This window comes from Pipistrellus hanaki (genome assembly GCF_964339955.1).
Source record: "Pipistrellus hanaki genome assembly, chromosome: 5".
Lineage (NCBI taxonomy): Eukaryota > Metazoa > Chordata > Mammalia > Chiroptera > Vespertilionidae > Pipistrellus > Pipistrellus hanaki.
Genome location: NC_140507.1, coordinates 84,288,425 through 84,300,713, shown reverse-complemented (window position 1 = coordinate 84,300,713; position 12,289 = coordinate 84,288,425). Strand labels below are relative to the sequence as shown.

Genomic DNA, 12,289 nt, shown 5'->3' with positions numbered 1-12,289 from the left:
CACCCCCGCAGCTCTGCTGGCGCTCAGCTCAGCCCGGAGGCAGAGGGACGCTGCAGTGTGGGCGGGTGCGGTGAGGAGGGGGAAGGAGGCACTGGGCAGGAGGTACAGCCGGTGTAACCCCGCGTGCAAAGTCGGAGAAGCAGCGGAGTTTGCCTTCTCTTTGAAGCCTTTCACCTTCTTCCAGGCATACACCTCCCTCCCCGCAGTCCCTGTCCCCTCCCAGAGCCATCTGTAGGAGCCTGATCAGGCCAAGTGTTTATCCACCTGCCCTTAGAGGACGGCTGTTGTGTCGTTTTAAAAAAAGGATCATTGCAAAGATCAAGACCCTACACACACAAAATGCACCACAAAATGGTAATCAGTGATCTTAGTAAGCTCCCAGGGAGGGATATTTGTATTCTTGGCTCAGAGGAAGAGGTGGAATTTCGAACTTCTGGGGAAGGCATGGGGGCTGGGGACTCTGCCCAGAATCCCTCGCCGCCGGCCTGCCCAGCGCCGGGCTCTGGCAGAGCACCCAGACAGAAGTCAGCTCCCGCAGCCCGCGCTCCCCGGGGTGCAGGGGGTGGGGGCAGGAGGGGTGACAAGTCCCTGGGTCCCCTCTGCTCTTTCCTCCCCACTTTCCCTCTAGTCAGCTGAGGCCATCCTGAGCTCTGGTGCCAGTGAAGACCCGGATTTGCAGGCGCTGGACAAGCCTCCTGCACCCATATCGAGCCCGTTCGCATTTTACAGAGGGGAAGACGAGGCGGGGGGAGGGGGGGACCAGTGATGAGCCCCGAAACTCTGGGGTCCAAAGCTCCTTCACTTACCCCCAACCCGCACCCCCACCTGCCCCCCCCAAACTTACCCTCCCCCCTCCCCCCACCTGCCCCACCATTTTGTCGTCGCTTCCCATCCCCCCACCTCCCGGATCTGGGCAGCTGCTCCGCCACGGGGCCCCACCCGCCAGCCGGAGGGTCCCCGCCCTTTAAAGCGCAGGCCGCGCCCCCTGACCTCGCCCCGCCTCCTCGGGCCGCTCCGCGCCTGCGCCGTGCGCGGCGGCCCGGGGTTGGGCAGATCCCGGTTCCGTGCAACTTTCAAGTGAGTTGCAAACTCCGCCCCGAGCTGTTGCGGGCGCCTGCGGCCCAGGGACCCGGAGGCTCAGGGACCCGGAGGCTCGCGCGAGCGAGGCCACCCGCACCCGCCGAGGGCCGCGACCGGACCCGCCGGGCCGCGCTCCCGGGTCTCCGCGGCTGGGAGTGCGGGGCGCGCCGTAACCGCCGGGCCGCGGGCGTTGCGCAGGAGCGCGCCCTCCGGCTCCGTGCGGCTCCCCGGGGCCCGGCCTCCCGCCCCGCCGGCCGGTCCGCCTCCTCCGGGGGCTCCGCACCTCCGCAGACCGCCCCCTCCAGACCTGCGGGAGCCTCTCGCCGGGCGCCTTCCCGGGGGGCTCCCTCGGCACCCGAGGCTGCAGGATGGTGTCCTGGATGATCTGCCGCCTGGTGGTGTGAGTATGGCTCACCTGGGGGGGGGGGGGGGGACCCGGCCCGCCCCTGGGGGCACCTGGGGATGTCGGGTGGGAAAGGGGTCTCTCCGAGCGCCGTCACACCAGCCCCCACTCCCCCGACGCTCACCGCAATGGTTAACGGATCTGCGGGCCTGCACGCGGCCTCGGGCACCGCGGGCACGTCGCCCTGGCCCCCAGAGTCTCCTCGGGTGATGGGGACCCCTCCGGCACTCACACACTGCAGGCTGGTGCCCACGTGGGAGTCCACAGGCTGGCCCTAAGCCCCTTGGCAACCCCAGGTGTCGTGGCACGTTGTGGGAGGAGAATCCAGGTGCCTGCTTCCCATCTGAACAGTCACATGACTCATCCTCCTCCCCCTCCACCTGCACCTCACTTCCCTACTCGTCACCTTTCAGTACTTCGGTGCCTGGCTTGACTATCCACCTGCAGCCTGGCGGTGTCAAGCCGGGTGGCCCTGGGCCTGATTGCACGTCCAAGGGAGGGGGGAGGTGCTCTCAGGAGCCTGCCTCCAACCCGCCTTGTTCAGTGGCTGTCTGTGCCCGCGCACCCATGGGCCACTGTGCAGGCCTGGGCAGGAGTGTTGGGGTGTTTGTAAACAAGCAGGGTGGGGAGGTGGCCTCCAGGGCACTGACTCAGATGCAGGTTGTGCAAGCCAAGCAGGAAGAACAGGGTAGGCACTGTCACCTTGAACCCGTGGGGGAGGTGGCCACCTATGGGGGGGCGACAGGGGGGGACAGGGCAGGGCATGGCACCCCTCACATCCCCCCTCTGCTTTTCCGGCTGCTCTTCCAGGCTGGTGTTTGGGATGCTGTACCCAGCTTACGCGTCCTATAAGGCTGTGAAGACCAAGAACATCCGTGAATATGTGAGTGGCGCGGTTGGCTCAGGTGGGGTGGGATGTGACAGCCTTGGCGGGGGGTATGGTAGGACTTGGGGGGGTGGGGAGAGTCTGAACTGGCCTCCCCCTCCTCCAGGGGCATACATAGCTAACAGGTCCTGAGCAGAGTGAGTGTGGATGGAGTGGGGGAGGAGGGGTGCTATTGAGGTGCCTGTGTAGTAACTTGTGGGTGAAGCCCGCTGGGGCTGGTGCAGGAATGAGTGGCAGTTTCTCAGAGGCATCTCTCTAGGGCCCTCCAGGTGCCAGGGGAATGCAGCAGGACAGGCTCCCTGGCATCCGAGGGCTGGATCAGCCCAGGACAGTGAGTTGGCTCTGCAGGCTCAGGCACCAGCCTCTGACGCACGCGCCGCCCCCCCCCACGCCCTCTCCCCCTTCCCCAGGTCCGGTGGATGATGTACTGGATCGTCTTTGCCCTCTTCATGGCGGTGGAGGCCTTCTCAGACATCTTCATTTCCTGGTATGGGTGCTGGGGCTCGTGGGCGGTGGGAGGGGATGTCCCAGCCTCGAACTGGCCCCGGGGCTGACCTTGGCTCCCTGCGCCCTGACAGGTTCCCTTTCTACTACGAGATCAAGATGGCCTTCGTGCTGTGGCTGCTCTCGCCCCACACCAAAGGGGCCAGCCTGCTTTACCGGAAGTTTGTCCACCCAGCCTTGTCCCGCCACGAGAAGGTACCCCCGGGGGAGCAGGGATGACGCGTAGGGGTGGGTGTGAGGGGAAGGGCCCCGGACTCAGAATTCAGGCCCCTGGGGGACACCTAGGTTCCGACCCTGGTCTGTGGGACCTTGACGGAGCCTCGCCTGGGATAAAACCAATGGGGAGCCCCTGAGTGGCCTTTGGGAGAGGGAAGAGTCAGCCGGGAGATGGTTTGGGAATGCGAGGGGGAGGCCGGAGCATGGCTGCTCCTTGCGGGGTGGGACGGGGTGCTCTCGGTGTGGCTGCCGGCCCCTGTGGGTGGGGGGGTGGGCTGGGAGAGGGGGTGCTCAGAGACGTCTGCGGACCAGCGGAGGAAGAGTGCCTGGGCCTGTCCTCTGAGCTCTGTGCCCCGGTCCGCAGGAGATCGACACCTACATCGTGCAGGCCAAGGAGCGCAGCTACGAGACGATGCTCAGCTTCGGGAAGCGGGGCCTCAACATCGCCGCCACGGCCGCTGTGCAGGCCGCCGCCAAGGTGCCCTGGGGCCCAGCCCTCCCTCAGACCCCCACTCCCGCCCTCGGGGCCTTTTGGGCAAGTTCAGCTCTCTGTCCGTGAGCCCAGGGGTAACAGCTGTCGGTCCCAGGGAGCAGGGGTGAGAGGTGACAGGTGTTGGCGGCAGAGCCTGGCGCTGGGAGTTCACACCTCCTGGCTCTGACACTGACCGTGAGTGAGCAGCTGCTGCTGCTCTCCACGCTTTAGTTTCCTGGTGGTGACACAGGGACCGGGGACTAGAAGGCTGCCGAGGCGCTTTCAGTACTGAGGCCTTTGCCCCAGTGATTACCTTCTGGCCAGCCTTGGTTTCCCCGGGCGGCTGCCCTGGCGAAGGCCCCTTCCTGCGAGGAGCCCTGGTGACCTGCCCTCCCCCTTCCCTGCAGAGTCAGGATGCGCTGGCCGGGAGGCTGCGCAGCTTCTCCATGCAGGACCTGCGCTCCATCCCCGACACCCACGACGGCCCCAGCTACCAGGACCCCCTCTACCTGGAGGACCAGATGCCCCGCCCCAGGCCACCCATCGGTGAGTGGGCAGAGGGCTGTCCCACGAAGGCTGGCTTCCCCCAGGGCTCAGCGCAGGCCTTCAGGCTGTGAATGCCCAATGCCGCCCCCTCGGCCTCCCTCTTCTCCACACAGGGTACCGAGCAGGGGGCCTGCAGGACACCGACACGGAGGATGAGTGCTGGTCGGATACAGAAGCGGTGCCCCAGCCACCACCCCGGCCCCGAGACAAGCCTCTGAGCCGCAGCCAGAGCCTGCGTGTGATCAAGAAGAAACCGCTGGCGCGGGAGGTGAGTGGCAAAGGGACAAGAGGGAGGTGGGCTGCCCTGCGCGTCCGCCTGGCCCTCACGGTGTGCCTGCTCTCTCCCCCACAGGGCACCTCGCGCTCCCTGAAGGTGCGGACGAGGAAAAAGACTGTGCCCTCCGACCTGGGCAGCTAGGGTCTGCAGAGCCAGCCCCGTCTTACCTCGTGCTCTACAGGCCGCCGGGGGCTGTTTGAAGACGCCCTCCGGCTGCACGTAGGGCCTGCCCGCACCAGCTGCCCGGGCTCTGCCCTCCCGACGCCTGCTGTTGGCGGCAGTTGCCGCTGGGGCCACGCACAGGGATGACCTGAGATGTACCAAAGCCAGCTGGGCCCGGGGTTCTATTTATAGTCTTTCTCATTCCTCTACCTTCGCAGGGAGGGGACCAGAGCCCTCCCCGGACCCCTGCAGACGAAACCAAAGCCCACCCAGTTGTGTTCATTCCTTCCCGTCCTTCAAAGTACTTGACAGCCTTCTCCGAGGCCTCGTGAGTGTGTGTGTCCTGGTTGTGTGTTTTGTGTGGGTGAGTGAGGTCGGTTTGTGCAAGATTTGATAAATAAATATGTAACAGTGTCCCGTGTCTCCTGGTTTGTATCCCCAGTCTTCATAGCGTACATTGTTAAACAGCTTAGGGTGAGAGCTAAAGGACAGTCAGACGGCCAGAGGCGCCTAGTCCTCTTTCTGTGGGAGACAACCGTGGATAAAGAACTGTGGTGTGGCAGGTGCTGTCACAGAAGGCTCTTGGAGACCCTGGAGCACACATGTGGGAGAGTGGGGACCTAGTCCAGAGAGGTCAGAGCCTAAGAAGGCTGCAGTCAGGAGGAGGTGGGCTTGGCCTTGGCTCAAAGGTGCACTGGATGTCAGGAGGAGAAACGAGTGGGAGCGTGGGTCCCGAGGGGGATTAGCTGGAGCTGTGCACGGAATTCACCTGGGGAGGCTGACTTCCCCCAGGGCACCTACCCTGTTTCCCCAAAGATGCGCTAGGTCTTATTTTCAGGGGATGTCTTATTTTTCCATGAAGAAGAATACGGTACACATTTATTGTTAAATGAAAATAAAGGAAATTTATTACCTGTATACGGTACGGTAGTATGGTAGTTGTCAACACAAACTAGACAAACTGTGAATCCTACAGTATCAAGAATTTACTCATTTATTCAATGACAATCATGTCATCATCTTGTGGAACATTATCATTAACAATCTAATTCCTGAATTTCCTGGTGAATTTCTTGTGACTCCATTTCCTTCAGAATCAGTGGACCAAATCTCTCATGTTTAGCCTAGGGGGGGCCTTATTTTCGGGGGGATGCCTTATATTTCACTCAAGGAAACCTGTAAGTAGGTCTTATTTTCGGAGGATGTCTTATTAACCGCCCCCCCCCCCAAAACGGTAGGTGGCATTGAGTTTCTGTCAACAGTCAACATTGGGAGCATTGCACCGCTGCAGAGTGGACACTAGAGGGCAGCAGCTGCCAGGGTCTGGGCTGCCCCCAGTTTCCAGGTCAAGGAGGGTGGGGCTCAGAGAGAGGCTGGCCAGAGATGTGCCCTGCAAGGGCCTGGCCTCTGGTTGGCTGGAAGGCCATGCGGAACTCCGGCCTGGCCTTTGATGGCCCTCCCTCCTGCTCCCTGCCGCTCAGCCTGCCCCATCCACATCGAGTCTCCAGCGTGCCTGGGCTGGCTCTGCTCCATCCCCTCCCCTAACCCTGGGGCCGCCAGTCGCGCTCTGCCCGCTCCTGCCCCCGAAGCTGGTCTCCCTGCAGTGTCCCAAGGCTGCTCCCCTCTCCCAGCCCAGTCTGCTTTTCCTTATCTCTTTTGATTAAGCAAAGAGGTTGGTGAGAGTGTCAGGTGGGAAGAGGGGTGCCGGGGTGGTAACAGAGAGTGATCTGAGGAGTATGGATTAACTCTTGGTGTGGGATTATCCGGGTTTTATTGGGGGGGGGGGGTGGCGCTTAATCTGCGGGAGTGGGATGGGGGAGGAGGTGACATCCTATCTTGGCATTCCCTTGCATCATGGTGCTGACTTATCTCTTCATTTATTCATTCAAAACATCTTTATTAAGTATGTACCAGGTACCAGGCAAGCTGCCAGATACTGGGGATGCAAAGTCTAATAATGGCTAGCACTGGGAATGTGCCCACCCCAACAGGGGCTGCTCTGAGCCCCTGACATGTTAATTTAACCCTCACAGCCATCTCGTGAGGTACACATTATTATTATAATCTCCATTTCATAAAAGGGAAGCCAGGCCTGAGAGGGCAGGTAATTTGTCTGAGGTCACACAGTACGTGGCAGAATTGTGCTTTGACGCAGGCAGTCTGGCTCCAGAGTCAGACTTAAAGTGAGATGTTTCCTGCTTAGGAGGCAAGAGGGAGACTAGGATGCATCAAACGTTGTGCTGGGCACTTGACAGAATTTCCTGGAATCTTCCCAAGAAGTGTGAGGTAGTAGGCTGTACTCATTTTACAGATGGAAACACTGAGACTCAGAGAGGTGAAGAGATGCATCCGCGATTGTGCTACCCGAGGGTGGGGGTCGCATCTCCGGATGCAAACGTGCCCGGAAGGGGCTTTGGTAGAGTGCAATGGCAGGACCCACACCCACCTCTGAACTGAGAGGACAGAACAGAGGATCATCTGGTGACTGGAGCAAAATGAAGCAAAAACTCCAAGGGAAGGTGAGCTGGGGGAGGCCTGGGGTTGTGGGAGGGAGAGGAAGGAGCTCTCATGGGAGCGGGGCTTCACAGGCCTTCATTCCTAGGATGGGCCTTAGAGTGAGCAGCAGAGTCTCTTGGGCCCCTGAGGTGACGGTGATGCTGTCTCAGTCCCGATTTCTAACAATTTTTTCAAAAATCGGGACTGTTTTAAAACGCCATGGGACGCGGGACAAATTGTTAGAAATCGGGACTGTCCCGCCAAAAGCGGGACTTCTGGTCACCTTATCTCAGGTCCATGATCCCCCCACCTTCCCTTGCAGCCTCTTTGCCTGCCCCATAGCCCCACAACCGCAGCCTTTACCCATGCCACTCCTCTTTCTGCCTCCTGAGCACCTCCCACCCATTCCAGCATCAGTCTCCGGACCTTCGCTCCTGCTGAGTGCATCTCTGGCCCGTGAGCAGTCCTTCTTCCCAGCCTGCCACGACCTTCCTTCAAGACCTGCTGTTTCCGGGAAGCCTCCCCTGGCTCAGGAACCCCTCCTCCAGCTCCGAAGCCTCCCGATCTCTGGCCAGCCCACCCTGTCCTGGGCACAGAATGCCGTGGGCTGTGCTGGTGTCCCCACCGCTCTCCCTTCCCAGCTGGCCTCCCTTCCACTCAACATGCCTCTGTCCACCTGGCCTGACCCGTGGCTCCACGCTGGTCTCCCGACATGCTCTTCTCCCCCACCCCACTCCCTGTTCCATGGCCAGTTGCCCTTTGAAGCGCCCTCAGACCTCCCCCCCCCCCCCACCAGGAAGCCCTCCGGGCACCCCCTTGGAGCGGAGTGCTCTTCCAGACCACACCATCGCTGTTCTTGTGCCGACTTCTATTTTTGCCTCGAACACATTGTATTTCCTCCCCGACTGCACTGCAACTTCATAAAGAACAGACTGGCATCTTATCCACTTTTGTATCCCGGCCAGGAACAAATGGTGGTTTAGCCGAAGAGAAATATCGCCGTGCCCGGGAAGGCCCACTCATTCTGGGCATGGGTGTCTCCTCCTCCGAGAAGCCCCCCCTGACTTCCCCCGGGTGGGACTCCGCGTGCCTTGTGGTCATTCCCACACCTGACTCGGGTGGTCACCGCTGGTTCTCGGCGCAGGGCCTGCTGGCAAAGGGGCAAATGCCCTGACCGAGCAGAGCATCCGCGCCTGGAGGGCGGGATGGCCGTGTTCTCTTCTCTGTGCCCCGCATCTCCTGGGTGCCCGGCACAGAACCGTGAAAATGGCAGGTCTCTGTGACACATGTTTGGCAAACGGCTGAGGCGGTTGTATGGGTTCTCTCGGGGCCAGAGCGGAGGGTTGAAGAGGATTCCAGGTTCTGGGGCATTTCTGGCCAGGCCTGCAAGTGCTCCTGAGCCCGGGCACTGGGCGTGGGCTGGCCTCCCTTCAGAGCCTGCCTGTTCCCTCTGAGGACCGCGGGGCATCTGCCAGCGCTGCCTCCCTCCGCACGGGTGCCCTTACCCTCTCTGGCCTGGCCCCCAGGGGAAGGCTAGGCTGTGCCCTGGCCTGCCCACCACCCCTAGCCTCCCATTACCCATCAGTGTGCTCGCTGCCTCCAGCAGGATGAGGGCTGGCCTGAAGCACAGAGTTGCCGACTCCCTGCTGGGCACATCAGTGCCCACCTTCCCTGCACCTTGCATTTGGCTCCTAAGTCCCCCTGCGGCCCCTCCATGTCCTGGTCCCCCTTCCCCGGCTCTGGCCTCTGTGCGCACCGGCCCCACTGCTGTATTTTTAGCTGCCACGCTCAGTGGTGGCAGCGGAGTTAGCCCCTCGTTTCAACACAGCCCTGGCCCGGGAGTTGAGTTGGGCAGCCCTGGCTGGCACTGCCCCACCCCTGAGGAGGCTGAAGCCATGAGCACTCAGGCCTTCGCCCCTAGATCCCCATCCGGCATCAGGGGCTGGCATATCCAGTGGTTGGTTGGATGGGGGGGCGGGGGGGGCAGAAGCCAGGCTGGAGGAGGGTGCCCTCTGCCCAGAGTGGAAGTCGCTGGGTCAGAGGTCCTGAGCAGGGCAGAACGCGCTGGCTTTCTCTGCCAGGTGGTGAGGTCGCCCTGAGGGGAGTGGGGGGGGACCGCGGGGAGGCTGGGACTGGGAAGAGGAATTAGGTCAGGGGGGTGAGGGGGTGGGTGAGAGGGGCCGCGGGGGCATCTGCTGCAGTGCTCCCTTCAGGCTCCCAGAGCATCGCCACACTTCCCTCCCTCCCCCCTCCTCCCGGTCCTGGGAGGATTTGCCCCGTGTTCCCCCTCCCCATGCCCCCGCCCCAGGCGTCGCCACGAGGGTGGGGGGTGGGGTGGGGGTAGGCCTGCCTCAGCTGTCTGAAGGATGGAGGGGCTGGGGAAATAGGGCTAGGTGCCCAGACGGCCGCGTGTGTGGGAGGGGATGTCCTCAGATGCCCTCCACCCGGCAGTCCCCGCTCTGACGTGGGTGCCCCCCCTCTCCCCGCCCGGATTAGTGGCAGCTTGGCCCGGCTCTCCGGGGCTCCTTCCCCGCCCCCGCCGGCTGCCCTCCCCGGGGCTGGGGGCTGCTCCGCCCGGGAGCACTGAGCTGGGCCAGGTAAGGGGCTCGGGGACAGCGTGAGGGCACCGGCTGGCTGCTGAGTGCTGCTGCGCCTGTCAGCACGGATGTGTCTCCCTGCGTGTGTACGCGTGTGGCCGTGTGTGAGGGCTCGCCGTGGGGCAGGGGGGGCCCACGCGCGTCTGGGGGCTGCGGTCAGCATCCTTTGCCCACCGGCCCGGCGTTGTGTCCACGTGTTGTGTGGCTTTCCTCCTTGTGTTTGTGTCTTTTGTGTGTCTCCTCGGCTCTGCTCAGCCCTCAGGCTCCCAGGGCGGTGTGGGCCTGGGGCATGGGCCGTGGGGCAGGATGGGGAGCTGGGCGAGGGGGGAAAGGGGCTCCTTCCCCTGCCTCACCCCCACCCCCGCCCCCGCCCTCTGGGCATCTCAGAAGCCTGTCCTGAGAGTCCTGGTCTAATCCAGAGACCGTGACCTGACAAAGCAGACATGGCAGCGGGGGTGGGGGTGGGGGGTGGGGAGGTGGGATGGAGGGAGGTGTCTGTTCCTGCTCCCCTGGGACCGTCCCCATCCTCTTTGGGGATGCCAGTGACAGGCCCTTAGCCTCCACCCGGCCCCCCCCACCCCAACAGCCCAGGCTCCCCCCCTCCCCCGCCCAGCCTCTTCCAGGCCCCAAGCCGCAGGAATCTCCACTCCCCCCCCCCCACTCTCCCACAAGCTTCAGCTGCCGGAGGACACAGATGGGGGACCACAGGCGCACCCCAGCTCCCATCTGCACCCCGGAGCCAGCTTGGGAGGGGGAGGCTGGGGCTGGGGGTGGCAGCCGGTGGTAGACCCTCCGCAATCATTGCCCCTGGCACACTCAGGTCTGGCCGCCCCTCAGGGGAACTGGGGGAGGAAGGGAGTGTTAATAACTCAGTCAAGTAAACAACCCCTACCAGCTTGCCCAGCCGCAGAACTGGCCTGGGGAAGGGGAGGGGGAGGGGGAGCCCGGCGGCCAGGGAATCCAAGCCAACCTGATGCAAGTCCGGCCGGGGCCAGCCCCTCAGGCCCCCCTCTCCTCGGACCCCCCTCTTCCCTCGGCTGTGAAAGGACCCCTCCCTCCCGTCTCCTGGAAGGAGAGCCCCCTCTCCAGGGGTGGTGTGACCTGGGACCCACGGGGCACCACAGACACCGGCCCCTGGGTGGGCTGGGGTGGGTGGGGTGCCGGCCGGCCAGGGATGGCCTCCGCGGGGAGGCAGGGAATCTCGGGGTGGGAGGTGGGAGCCGGAGGGGAAGGGAAGCGCCCGTTGGGCGTGTGGGTTTCTGTGTGTGTCTGAATCTGCCTGTGTGTGTTTGAATCTGTCTGTTTGTGTCTGTGCTCTGGAACCACCCCCGCAGAGGAGCCGGGATGCTTCCTCGGGTGGAGGGTGCCCTGCTTTCCCATTTCCTCTCCTCCGCTCTGTTCCTTCCCAGGAGCCACTCCCATGGGCTCCTCTCCAGCGCTGGGCCTGGGAGTGCAGGGAGCAGGGCCGGGGGCAGACCCCAGAACGTGGGGCTGGAGCAGGCGGGGGCGCTGACCCACCTCCGCCCAGACACTGGGTGAGACCGAGGCCCTTAGAGCAGGGCAGACAGAGCCCCCCCCCCCCCCCCCCGCAATGGCTGGCACCACCGGAAACGGTGCCATTGGGCCCTGGGAGGGGGCTCGGGTTAGAAGGTGAGGAGCAGCTTGGCCAGGTGAGGAGGAGGCAGCGCAGACACCGCCTGCAGGCTGTGCCCATGTACCAACCAGCGCTGGAGAGGCCCGAGGGAGCCGTGGTCCAGCAGGCACAGGGCCGGCTGGCGCGGGTCAGAGTGCCCATCACTGACCCGTGAGAACCCGGCCGCCCCTGCCAGCTCTGGCACTGCCCCTCGCAGCCAGCCGCTCGCCCTAGCACCCCAGGGGGCACCCCGCCCCGCGGTGGCCCGGTCCGGCCCCTCCCGCCCTTTGCTCCAGTTCCCGGGCTTGGCACCTATGGTGGGGGTGCTGCCCGCCTGCCAGGCTCCGGGGCCGGGCCCACGGGAGGGTGGGGCGGCTGGGAAGCTGGCACGCTGCCCCCGGGGAGCCTCTCTCGCAGGCGCCCGGGTGCCGCGGGGGGAGGGGGGAACAAAGGGCTCATTCTCCCCGTGCGCGGCCGGTGGCATCGCCGGGGCGTTGGCGGAAGCCCCCGGGGCCTGGGCGGGGGCAGGCCCGGGCGGGGCCGGCGAGTCACGGGCTCCTGTTCCCCGCAGGGCGCCGGAGGAGGAAACCGGCGGAGCAGCTTCCCCGCTCTCATTTGCGCGTCTGGCGATGGCGATCGGAGGTCCCGCTGCGCTCCCCGCCGCGCTCTCCCTCCACTAGCCGCCGCTTTGCGCCCTCGCTGGTGCTCCCTGCCGGGTCCCGGGATCGGCGCCCCCTTCCAGGCACGACCCCCTCCCCCGGCCCCCCCAGGCCTCTCCCCCACTCGGCCGGCCGTCTCCGACCCGGGGCGCGCGCTCCCCCGGCCCGACTCGCCCTCTCGCTCCGGGGACCCCGCTCCCTGGCCCCGACTCGGCCCTCCCCGCGGCGCAGCACGGAGTCTCCGCGTCCCATGGCGCAGCCCACTGCCTCGGCCCAAAAGCTGGTGCGGCCGATCCGCGCCGTGTGCCGCATCCTGCAGATCCCGGAGTCCGACCCCTCCAACCTGCGGCCCTAGAGC

General features: G+C 64.3%; 2 protein-coding genes across 3 annotated transcripts; both read left to right on the top strand.

The window, feature by feature from the left end:
- The first annotated feature begins 1,123 nt into the window (after positions 1-1,123).
- On the top strand, positions 1,124-4,960 carry REEP4 (receptor accessory protein 4). The gene is made up of 8 exons (XM_084884434.1): positions 1,124-1,480; positions 2,294-2,366; positions 2,780-2,856; positions 2,948-3,068; positions 3,454-3,567; positions 3,969-4,107; positions 4,221-4,375; positions 4,460-4,960. Exons 1-8 carry the CDS (start codon positions 1,449-1,451, stop codon positions 4,523-4,525), a joined length of 777 nt encoding a protein of 258 aa, XP_084740560.1. The 5' UTR covers positions 1,124-1,448; the 3' UTR covers positions 4,526-4,960.
- A 4,560-nt stretch (positions 4,961-9,520) lies between these two features.
- On the top strand, positions 9,521-12,288 carry HRURF (HR upstream open reading frame). Of its 2 annotated transcripts, none has more exons than XM_084884185.1 (2): positions 9,521-9,639; positions 11,844-12,288. In XM_084884185.1, the coding sequence occupies exon 2, from the start codon at positions 12,182-12,184 to the stop codon at positions 12,284-12,286; it is 105 nt and encodes a 34-aa protein (XP_084740311.1). In that variant the 5' UTR covers positions 9,521-9,639; positions 11,844-12,181; the 3' UTR covers positions 12,287-12,288. The 2 variants fall into 2 exon arrangements, with proteins under 2 accessions (XP_084740311.1, XP_084740312.1); XM_084884186.1 differs by lacking the exon at positions 9,521-9,639 and adding an exon at positions 10,355-10,459.
- Position 12,289: the final 1 nt, after the last annotated feature.